This window comes from Aulonocara stuartgranti (assembly GCF_965226115.1).
Source record: "Aulonocara stuartgranti genome assembly, chromosome: 10".
Classification (NCBI taxonomy): domain Eukaryota; kingdom Metazoa; phylum Chordata; class Actinopteri; order Cichliformes; family Cichlidae; genus Aulonocara; species Aulonocara stuartgranti.
This window is the reverse complement of record NC_138946.1, coordinates 1,066,719-1,078,255: the sequence shown is the minus strand read 5'-3', so window position 1 is coordinate 1,078,255 and position 11,537 is coordinate 1,066,719. Positions and strand designations below refer to the sequence as shown.

The 11,537-nt window shown below is 43.5% G+C and overlaps 1 protein-coding gene and 2 long non-coding RNA genes across 6 annotated transcripts in view; 2 read left to right on the top strand and 1 right to left on the bottom strand.

Annotated features, from left to right (window-relative positions):
• LOC309715267 (hepatitis A virus cellular receptor 2 homolog) lies at positions 1-4,399 on the bottom strand. Of its 2 annotated transcripts, none has more exons than XM_082548256.1 (7): positions 4,139-4,399; positions 3,086-3,405; positions 2,919-2,981; positions 2,246-2,307; positions 1,478-1,550; positions 905-932; positions 1-404 (listed from the first exon to the last, which is right to left on the bottom strand). In XM_082548256.1, the coding sequence occupies exons 1-7, from the start codon at positions 4,189-4,191 to the stop codon at positions 215-217; spliced, it is 789 nt and encodes a 262-aa protein (XP_082404382.1). In that variant the 5' UTR covers positions 4,192-4,399; the 3' UTR covers positions 1-214. The 2 variants fall into 2 exon arrangements, with proteins under 2 accessions (XP_082404382.1, XP_082404381.1); XM_082548255.1 differs by having other exon boundaries at positions 3,086-3,427; positions 4,158-4,399.
• Positions 4,400-5,427: 1,028 nt separating this feature from the next.
• Positions 5,428-11,537, top strand: part of LOC309715301 — a 31,020-nt gene continuing 24,910 nt past the window's right edge. Inside the window, exon 1 of the long non-coding RNA XR_014279180.1 lies at positions 5,428-5,448. This is a non-coding gene — a long non-coding RNA (uncharacterized lncRNA). The remainder of the gene's footprint in view (positions 5,449-11,537) is intronic.
• LOC309715296 lies at positions 7,417-10,511 on the top strand. 3 transcript variants are annotated; one of them, XR_014279174.1, is made up of 6 exons: positions 7,418-7,452; positions 7,574-7,706; positions 8,150-8,185; positions 8,559-8,709; positions 9,071-9,158; positions 9,744-10,511. It is a non-coding gene; the product is annotated as an uncharacterized lncRNA (long non-coding RNA). The 3 variants fall into 3 exon arrangements; XR_014279172.1 differs by having other exon boundaries at positions 7,417-7,706; XR_014279173.1 differs by having other exon boundaries at positions 7,417-7,706; positions 8,122-8,185.

Genomic DNA, 11,537 nt, shown 5'->3' with positions numbered 1-11,537 from the left:
AATTTTTCAAATATTTTATTAAATCTGAGAAAAACCTGAAATCATACCAGATCTTTCACAATAAGAGCTCATTTGTATTTACATGTTAGTCTGTTAACCACCTGCTGCCTACAGACCCTCCCACCTGAGGGAGATTTACCACCTGAAGCTCTCTGATTGGACAGAAATGAAGGCACAGCTCTGGCTCAAACTCCAGAAAGCCTGTTGTTATTCGTTATATCGTCTTCAGCCCCGGCAGCTGAGTGGGCGGAGCCTCAGATCTGCAGAGGTAGTTCTCGTATACGCCTTCGCTGCCGCTGATGTGGTACACGGCGTCCCTGGCGGAGCTTTTGCTGTGAAGCTGCACAGCAGACGACGTGGAGCTGAAGCGGGCCGAGGTGTCGAACTGCTGAAACTTCTGAGGGCTGAGACACGAGAGCCGAGAGTCAGCAGCTTTAATTATTATTAAATGTCTTCATAGTTACTTCCTGTACAGAATAAAAGACTTCCTGTGGAGACGTTCTAGACTCATTTGTAGGATTCTTTAAAGCTGCTGAACTTTCAGGGAAATTTGTAGAAACTATGTTGACTTGAAATTGGAAAATAAACTGCAGAAAAACGATCAGCGGAGCGAGCGTTAAAATAACGAGCGGGCTGCAGCTTCATGAGGATGCTTAAAGGGTCTGAAGCTCGCTGCTCAGTTTCCGCTCGTTTGAAATTGGCTGTGTGGTTTGTGGTTTTGGACACATCTGGTTTCAGTCTGAGCGCGTGTGAAGACGTTATGATGAAGCTGTATCGACAGACTGAAGGCTGAGAAATCGTGAAAAGCTCATAGATGTCGTCCTTCAGTGCCGTCGATGATCGAGGCGCTGAGCCGCGTCATTTATTCAGGAGACACAAAGAAGAAGTCCATGATCATACTCACCGTCTGCAGAGCAGCTTCAGGCCTCCTGCTGCAGAGACACAGAGGACAGACAGACGTGAGCTGTGGGCGACCTCGTGCCCCTGTAAACATTTGAAACCCTGTTGCAGCCGCCATCTACAAACCACAGAGCTGCCGGGACACGCACACCGTGACCGAGCTTCAGCTGGGCGAGCTACTCTGCAGATATGAGCTTCTGATCATTACAGTTACTTTGATGGGAAGTTAGAAGGCGTCATAAATGGAGTCACGAGTGCTGAAACTGAACAGGATGGATGTTTATCTGGATCCCATCCTGGCACCAAACGAAGGTGGAAACACATCAGGCTCAGTGCAGAACTAAAGCTTTGTTTTGGCTTCAGAGTTTCACACTCACTGGATGTGAAACTTCAGACAATAACAGAACTGAAAGGTTTTCCATCTCTGATCATCTGAAGTTAGGTCGTGGCTGCGTGAGGGCGTCACTCGCAGCATTCAGTGTGGAGGTGAGGTTCTGACAGTCGTCTTTGATCAGTAACATGAGAAACAGCAGTGGGTCAAACATGTAACGCAGCTGTGGCGAGCTGAAGAACTCACCGATGAGGAGCAGCAACACCGAACCCAGCAGCACGTAGAACACAACGCCCGTCAGAGCTCCGCCCTCCTGCTTCTGCAGACACACAAACACACAGCGGCGGTTTAACACGTCACACGTCTGTGCAGATTAGCAACACGTGAGCAGCAGACTGAGCTGATCCAAGACAACAAAAAGGCAAAGAAACAAAATCCAGAGCAGGAACTGAGGGGCGGGACTATTTATACACACACCGGGTAATCAGGACGTTCACGCTAATAATATAATCACATGGGAGTAAAAGCAACCATTAGACCAGGCTACGTCCATAATGAAGTCTCTGGAGATCGACCGTCGGTGGCTCGTACCGCGGGGGGTGACGGGCAGTACTAACGGTAACATCGATAACAAAATTATAACCAGAACCAAAGACTGAAAGCACTGAACGTCCAAACCCAACCAATCAAAAGCATCAAACAATCAACGAGCACCAAACTCTTAGCCTGCCGTCCTCTGCCTCCGTTTTCCGGCCCCTGATGACAGGATGCGAAAGGATTCAGTGCTGCTGTTTCATTTAAGGACCTTTCATTAGTGCATGTGTAGTTGGACCACAGACACCCTGAAGCCACAGCTGTTTGTGCACATCACTCCGTCCTTTGGGGACGCTCACATGGATCCTGCTGCTGGTACTCAGAGGAGAGACTTCTACAAACAGCTTCAGTCTCCAACATTAGACACGCCTGACATCAATAGAACAGGTTACTCATTGTGTTTCTCACAGGATCTCTCACCTCACTGCCGCTCGTCACACTGTGGGAGGAAGTCAGCAGGCTTTCTGTGGAGGTCAGGTGACCTGCAGGATGAGGAAGTGAAAGCAACCGCTTTAAAGGGAGTTTCATCAGCAGCCCGACGCTCTAGCGCAGGGGTGTCAAACTCAAACACACAGTGGGCCAAAATTCAAAACTGGAACAAAGTCGCGGGCTAACGTTAATATTTATTGAAATATATTTATTCCTCCAGATATAAGAATGAATCTTTTCTTATGGACACGTTTTGCTGGAAAACTGAATATGGAACAAGCAAAGCTTAATACTAAACAATACATATATTAGCTGTATAATAGCAGTAGGCCAGCTCTGATAGTAATTTGGTGTGGCTTCGCGGGCCAGAGTCTGACACCTACGCTCTAGAGCTTCACTTTAACCTGCTGATGCTGTATCGCAGACACACTGGGAGCCTGATGTCACAGCATCACTGGGACCATCAATCTGACAAATCAGGAGCTGCTGCTGTAAATATGTGACGACTAATAAAGTTTACTCCACAGAAATGCTGTTGTTTGTTTGTGTGTCACTGAGGAAATGATGGGTTTAAGCTGAAAGACCTGGTTTCATGTGCAGATTTGCTGTGAGCAGGACGAGTGTGCAGCGCGTTACAAACTACACACAGCTTTGGATCGGTCACCTGCAGTCTGAGAGGCCGCGGTGGTCTTTGTCGTCGAGGCTGTTGATGTGTGAATTTGTGGAGCTGAAACAAACACGAACTCGTTACCATCATGAACATAAAAGTTCAGGCAGACAGTTTAAACGCACGAGTGGATTCTGCTGTTTGATCCTCAGCTGCAGACTCACCTGGGACAACGGTCAGCTCGATCTGATGCTTCTCATCGTTGAACGGCCCGGGTATCTCCACCCTGCAGCCGTATCGTCCAGCGTCTCCCTCTGTCAGGCTCTTTATGGTCAGAGACACGTCTCCGTCCTCCAGTCGGCCCAGCAGCTCATACCTGCTGGAAGCTCTGGTTAACACTTTGTCTCCATCTGTGGAGATCAGCTGATTGGAGCACTTGTTGGGCGGTATCTCTCCTCGCTGCCAGCACACTTCCACGGCGCCGTGATATTTCCTGTCATATTTACAGGGCAGAGTGACATCCTGACCTGTGTGACCTTTGACCCTGCTGCCGTCACATTCACAGACTGGAAACAGAAACACAGGAAAACGTTGTTACATCAGATCCAAACTCTGCTCAGGTCAGCGTCTCGTCATCTTCACTGGTTTCACTGGTTCCAGTAGACTCAGCTGTGCAGCCTGGGACATCTCACACAGCTCCATGAAGTCGTCCCATCAAACACTTACAAACCCTCCCAGACCAGTTCAGGCTGCAGACTGGGATGAAACCAGGTTTGATGTGTGTGTTCATGTACAGGTGACCCGGGTCTGTCCAAGTCACAACATGACCACACGCTTGTGTCTATAACCCAGCTGTGCAGCTGAGACTGAACAACTAAACTCCAACAGCAGACTGACCTCTGACCCTAACACGCTCTGCAGCCGTGTTTGTCCTGACAGACACATCAGCAGGCGAGACTCGCGCTCGTTTCTGTAAAAGCATTTTCATTCAGACTGAGCTCGACCGCTCTGCACACAGAGTCACGTAGCGAGCGCTCCTCTGTGGTGCCAGCCCCCCGTCAGCTTCACTGACCTACACAGAGCAGAGAGCAGCACAGACCTGATGATGGGCTCTGCTTTAATGCTGCTATCAACGACTCAGAGACAGGAAGCTGCTCACAGTCAGAGACTCTTAGAGATCTGCTCATCTGGATTTAAGGTTTTACAGACAAAACTGAAGCAGAGGAAAGACAGACACACACACACACACACACACACACACACACACACACACACACACACACACACAGCAGTTACCTGAGAGCAGAGCGAGCAGCAGCCTGAGCTTCATGACGGAGCTGAATGCGCCTCAGAGCAGCTCCAACAGCTGCTGACAGCCACCACAGCTGCACGCTGCAAGAAATGAAGTGACGCGTAAAAACCAGCACCACACGCTGCTGCGGCAGGAGCATCACACACACACACACACACACACACACACAGCAGGCAGGGACCAATCAGAGAGCAGCTCTCTGTTTACACGCACACAATAATGTCACGAAAGTACATTTTAAAAAGGGCTCTGTAAACATGGCCGATCACTTTCATTCTGATGATCTGCAGAAAAATCTGGACACGAAAAGCTGCAGACGTGACTACATACAGTGCAGACAGCCTGGACCCTCTGTGGGATCTGATCTCTGAATAGCTGCAGACCAAACTGTGGTTTGTTTACTTCCACAGCACGTCTCGTAGACATAGAGCAGAGAGCAGTCCTATCTCAGGTCTGAGAACAGAAGACAGGAAAAGATCAGGAAAGAAACAACTTCCCCAAACCAAAGCACCAATGAAACGAACGGTAACACAGGCTGATCGAGAGTAGCCTGATTAATATAAATGTGACTGACAAAAGCCAAAATAATTCCCGCTGATGTCTTTGTGTCCATCAGCTCCTTTTCTAGACATTTCTATCCAACCAAATTTGTCGCAGTCTGTGGTGGCAGACCGTGGGTGTTTGGGGAAGTAGGACCCAAAATGCAGGACTCTTCAATGCAAGCAATGCGTTGTGCCTCAGCTGCACGCTGCAAGAAATGAAGTGACGTGATAGGGTTGGGTAGGTTTGACAACGAGCTCACCCGAAACCTTGGCTGATTGTGACCCACACCTGTGTTCACACCTTGGCTCATGTGATTGGTCTGGGCTCTTATCGAGTAACTGCTAGTGATGATAAATTTGATTCTTTTTACTGAATCGAGTTTTAATGAGTCACTCACCGAAGTGAATCGGGTTTTTTGAGTCACTGAGTCAGTCGACCAGAGAGTGCAAAAATGTACATTTTCACTCAAACTTAATTTGCTTCTCTTTTCATGTAAATCCTACTGTTAAGATGAGTGATTGTAAAAGAAAACAACTATTTTATAGAGCAAAAACATTAAAACATTCTAAAGGAAATATTTATTTTTATTTTTTTTATTAGTATTTTCCTCAAATGTGTCAAATATATATTTTCTCATCTAAATGTCCACTGAGCTGTGAGCCAGGGGGCGGTAATGGACCTTAACATTGGTCGCCAACCAAGAAGAAGAAGCTGTGAGCCAGGAGGGAGGGGGTGAGTGAGTCAAATGCAGTGTTGCCAACTTAGCAACTTTGTCGCTATATTTAGCGAGTTTTCAGACCCCTTAGCGACTTTTTTTAAAAAAAAGACGTGAGAGCGCGTATCGCTTTTACTCTCAACAAGCAGCGGGTGCTGTAACGCAGTCAGTTCTTCTTTTACTCTTATGCTGTTTTGTGGATCACAAGGTTTAAAACTACTTATACACACACACACACAGTAACTCCACCAGAGCGCCTATTTCGGGTCACTTTTGCCGGTCCAAGCCCGGGTAAAGGAGCAGGGTTGGAATTGTGTCATTAAAAAAACAATAATTGCTAAAAGAAATTTAATTTGTAGTTCTAAATAAACTCTAAATGCATTTAGGACGTTTTTTACTGACTTTATGTCTCTTCCACGATGTTATTTCTCTCTCCAACAACATAGGTTACAATTACATTAGCATGACCAATTATGCAAATTAGGCGATGACGTCATTTAGCGACTTTTAGGACAACCAATAGCGATTTTCCTTACTGAGGAGTTTGCAACACTGGTCAAATGTGCTGTTAGCAGAGCGATGCTACTGTGAACCGAGGAGCTATTGTCTTGATGTGAGCTTCTACTCAGGGTTTTTTCTTCCAGTTCAGAGCAGAAACGTTTTTGTTGAGATACTGGATGTTGTGTTTTTTTCTCCACAATTTTAATTATAAGCTAGACATATTTCTACTAATGGAATTAGTTTGCTAATTTCAGTTGACCCTAGAACTGAAGAAGCTTCTCGGATGAGAGGTGAAACGTCTTCAAGTAACTTAAAGGAGTCCATCGGCCTCAGTGATTGCGATGGTTCCAGTACTCACTGACAGGTTCTGGGCACTTTTTGCGTGTCTCTGGCCAGCCTGACTGGATGATGCGTTTGAGGGTAGAGAGTTGTTCGTCTTGGGCCGTGGCGGTTTTGATGCATTCCAGTTTCTCTGTGCTCACTGGTGCTGTCTGGATGATTGTGTGTACTTGTGTTTCCATTTCCTCACTTAGTGAGCTGTTACTGTCGTCTATTGACTTTCTTGATAGCGTGTCTGCTACTGGGATCTCTTTTCCAGGCCTGTGGACAAGTGTTATGCTGTACTTCTGAAGCGCAAGCAGCGTACGTTGTAGTCCAGGCGGTGCAGTGATGTAGTGATGAAATCTTTTACAGCCATAGAGGACGGCGTAGAGTTCTTTCTCTCTTTGGGCGTAGTTTTGCTCTGTTTTGTTGAGCGGTTTCGACGCGTATGTGACCGGCCTTCCTTCTTTTTTTTTAGAAGCGTCTATTTGTAGTGTTACCTCCTTTTGAGGGTTGAAATATGCAAGCACTGGCCCTGGTTCGGCAGTAAGGGTGTCTTGGATTTGCTGGAAAGCACGCACGTGTTCTTCTTCCCATTTGAACAGCATGTCTTGGCGCAGCAGCAGTCTGAGTGGTGCGCTCATTTCTGCCAGGTGAATTAATCTGGCGAGATAATTCACCATATCTAGGATTGTCTCCAGCTCTGCAGCGTTTTCTGGAGGTTTCATGTTTTTGATAGCTTTTACCTTGAGTGGGTCTGGTTTCAGCCCGTTGTTTGTGGGCTTATGTCCGGAAAAGCTCACCTCTGTAACACAGATGCGGCACTAAACCTCTCTCTTGTGCGGTTGAGCATGGCTTTGAGGTTCTTGTCGTGTTCCTCTTTTGTTTTCCCGAACACAATGATGTCGTCCACGATGCCTGCCACTCCTTCCAGGCCTTCATACGTCTCGTCAATCCTCCTCTGGAACTCATCTTGAGCAGACACAATGCCAAAGGGGAGTCTGAGGAAACGGTGTCTGCCGAAGATTGTGTTGAAAGTAGTCAGAAAGGACGACTCTTCACTTAGCTTGATGGGCCAATAGCCGGAACGTGCGTCGAGGATGCTGAAAAACTTTGCACCTGTAGGCTTGTATGTCACATCCTCAAGAGTGGGGAGTGGATACACTGAAAAAAAGGGACTGGCCATCTCTTGGATTTATGTAAGCATCTTGCATGTATTTAACACAATTGCCTCATGTTTTAAAGATAAATGTAACTATATAGTGTAAAAACTACATGATATGCAGAAAGGGTGTATTAAAATGTTCATATCATGTTCAGGTGAAGTAAGTCAATAAGATAGCAACGTTAAATCTCGTGAAACCACGCGTGATTTCATCTCGCGGGCTTTGGATCGTGGTTTAAAAAATGCATCCATCTCAGTCAAGTCGAGCAGCCAACTCTACGTTTTTTGGTATGTCTTGATTTTTTGAATTAATGTTTACCATATTTCAGCCAAATGTAGTTAAACGTCTAGAGTGCCGCCATGTAACATGCTAAAAAAGAGCCGTTAGCTGATTTGCTGTTTTATCTGTTGTCAAAGAATTGGCGCTTTTTCATTTGAATTTGTCTTTGGCACAAGAGCCGTAATATCACATTAAACCTAATTACGAGGCACTCACAACATAATTTGGTTTTCTGTGTGAATAGATTTGCCAACTGACTCTTCAGTTACATTGTGTATTTACTGCACCGTGGTGTTAGTGAGATTTTGGACATTGAACAGCTTTAGCTAATATCATCAGTGGCATTATGCTAGCTTACATCCCTACCCCTCCTGCCCTCACCTGCTGTCCTTTTGTTTTTGTTTTTTTTTGCTGCACATTGAGAGACCACATCTATTCTGCATTTCACCAGGAGTCAGCTGATGGATTGTGGGTTCAAGGTGTTATGGTAAGAAAGTATATTCTATTTTCGCTTAAGGTTTCTGTAACTTAATTATAATAGGTTTTTTATAATTATTAGGTGCATGCATACTCAAATAGACCACCCTATTAATACAACTGAGAGATCCAAAATCTGCCATAGGTTTAACTTATACCTGTATGTATTGTCAGAAAGGTGATTACTGGACTCACATTAATGCACACTTGAACTGAAATGAGGTTGTAACTTGTGGGTTCTTGGGTTGCAAATCAGAAACAAACATCTTTGGATTTTTTTAATCCCATAAGATCTGGAAACACAGTTTTTATTCAACAAAACATTACTGATTAACCAAGCACAGTGCCTGCTGTTATTTCAAAATAATTTTATGTCATTTTAGATGAAATGCAGCATTCCAGTGCATCCCAACCATGCATACAGTCAAGGTTTCTGACGGAGCTGAGTTTCTCTCTGACAGTCTGCTGAAAGTGTTTGCAAAGTGATCGGGGGAACAGGGCACAAAGCTAAAGGATGTAGCTGCCATGATGACAGTACGAACTTTAAAATTCTTTAACTACAAAGTGTATATGTATTGCATTAGGTCAGTAAAAGATTTTTATGCTGCATCCATTGAAACAGTCAACTATTACCTGTGAGTAATGATTCCACTAAAAGGATGCCATAATTTTCGTCATGCATTTACTGGCCCACTGAGAAAAATTTATCTTTTAAAAAAAATAAATGTTCTGGAAACTATATATCCATAAAGTTGATGTCAAACAGGAACTTTTGATATTTCTTTGTAGATGCTGGTGTTGCATGTTGACTGGTTTAAGTTTTTGTCTGGGATCATTTTCTTCTGTGCTACTGAAAAGTTCACAAATCTCTGTTTTCTTTGTTATAATACTTTAGGATGACATTAATGCTCGAAGGGAGTCTCATCAAAGTGCTCCGCATCTGTGTGAAAGACAATTGCAACATCTTGGTGCAGGAGTTCATGGTGAGTGTTTTATGAGTAGATTGTGGCTTTGCAACTTTTAAAAATGCATTTAGTTATCCACTTGATCCTCATTGGACTGGTTAGGACCAGTAGTCCTCTTTAATAATTTGAAGTTCACATGAGGCCTGGTAGCGAACTCGGCCGCCCCCCCTTGAGGCCCCACCCCCTTATATTAGGGGTCACATCAGTGTGAAAAAACTTTAAATTTGTCATTCTAGTGAACAAAGGAAAATCCCACCAATATTTACATTAGCTTTTGTTTGGAAAAAAAAAGACCAACAGCTAACCAAATTGTGGGGCTGAAAGTCTAAATTCTAACATCTTCTGAGTGACAAAACCTGGATTTCTGATGGGCCGGTGTCTTTCTAACAAAAACTAATGTAAAGCATTTGAAATTATTATGTTTTTCACTCTGTCTTAGAAACTCTGTTAGACCATGAATGGCAGCATGGCAGGAAACTCTTTGGCTATAGCTATTTACTATGTTGCTTGCATTGGTTTAAATTACTCTAACATTAGAACTGGTAGATTCAAAAGAGATGAGTTTAAAAAGGAATCTTAAAGAAATGTTTTGTGTTTAACCAGGACTTGACTGAGGCCACTGCACAGATTGAGAAAACCACAATGAACATCTGTCTCCAGAGGATGCACCAGGCAATGACTTTTCTGATGTTGGCATCATCATCGAGGGTATAGTAGTTCTTCAAGATCTGGATAACGTGACCTTTGCAGTAGCCATGCTGTTTGGACCTTTTTTATTCCTTCAATATGAGTTACCCATCACAACTCTGCTACACTTTTGAGGTGATTCAAAGGGTGGTAATGGAGTTGGATGCAACTCAGCTCTCAAGAAAAACTCACAACTAAGACAAAACTGCTCCTGCAAGGAAAGCTCACTGTTATGCATGCAAGCTGATCAGCTCTAGGTGAGAGGACATTTAAATCTCACACTTGTTCTGCTGCATTTTTGAAGCTCAATTCCAGGAACAGATCGCAGGGTTCATTTTTATATACTCTGCAACTGCCATGAGGACGAGCCGTTTTTCTTGTTGTTGTTTGTTTTTCCTTTTGCTCTGTACAGCATTTTGGCAGCATTTTTAAATTTCTCTTTGTATTTTTTCTTTCTTTTACTAGTGAAGAGATGTAGCGTGAACAGTTATACAGTCTAAATATCCCATATGGGCCGTGTGAAATGGTATTTTCAGTTTCATTCAGTTGAAGTAAAGAACGTTGAATATTTCTAAGTGTGCTGTTTTGAACCAAGATGTCACAGTATGATCAGTGCTGTAATTTTTGACAGTCACTGTATCAATGTTATTTTTGCATCTCTTGAATAAAGGTTTTGACCTGCAAGTGCTAATTTCTTTAGTTATTGGGGTAAAATGGGTAGTGTTAATAGGAAGGTGTTTGCCAATTCAGTAACCTAATTTAATGTTAATGGAAACTAACATTACCTCAAATTGTTTAGTTATAATTGTTGTTTAACTGAATCTTGATGTCAGAGGCCTTAAATAGAATGTTTTGATTTGTTCTTTCCCAACATTTTTCAAAAGAAACAGTCTAATTTCTTTGCTGTGATTGATTCCAGAGAACACGGAAGAACTGACATTATTTAACTGTTGATTTATGTAGATTCAGTGGAGGAGTAATGTCAGTTTAATTCTTTACCTACTGTCAATGCAGTGAAATTAGACATTTTGTTTTGAAAGGTTACTGGTGGATGCCAGCAACCATCTTGGAAGAGAACAATACAATCTGTTATAAGGCCTCCATTTGAAAATTGTGTATTTGATACTAGAATATAATAGCAAAATGTAATTTGAAGATAACATGTAGCATTTAAGTGACCAAGTAGTATTGGGTAAAAGTTATTGAATGGTGTTGGGATAAAGTGAGAAAATTGTGAAGGATTAAAATATTTCAAGAGCTCAAATTACTTCATCAAAACATGTTTAAGTCACATTTTATCAACACAAATTGCACAGGTTTATTGAACATGAATAAATTGTGTTAATTTAACTCAATTGTTTAAGTTGCTGCCAAAGCAAAACATCTGTGTGCAACAAATGTCCACCATTGAATTAAGTAAATCCAACAACATATTTTTTTCAGTGTAGTGTGGTCTCATTATGGCTTTGTTTAGAGGTCTTGGGTCCAGGCACAGCCGGAGTTTGGGTCTTTTCGGGTTCTCGCAGATTACAACAACGTTGACCCATTTGGTGGCCTCTGTCACTTTCTGGACAATCTTGTCTCTTCCCATATTGTTCAGCTCTGATTTGACCCGATCTGTGAGGACAAAAGGCACTATTTTTGGTGGGCACACGACTGGTGCGACAGTCGGGTCCACTGTGAAGCTGCACTCACCTTGGAATTCCTCAA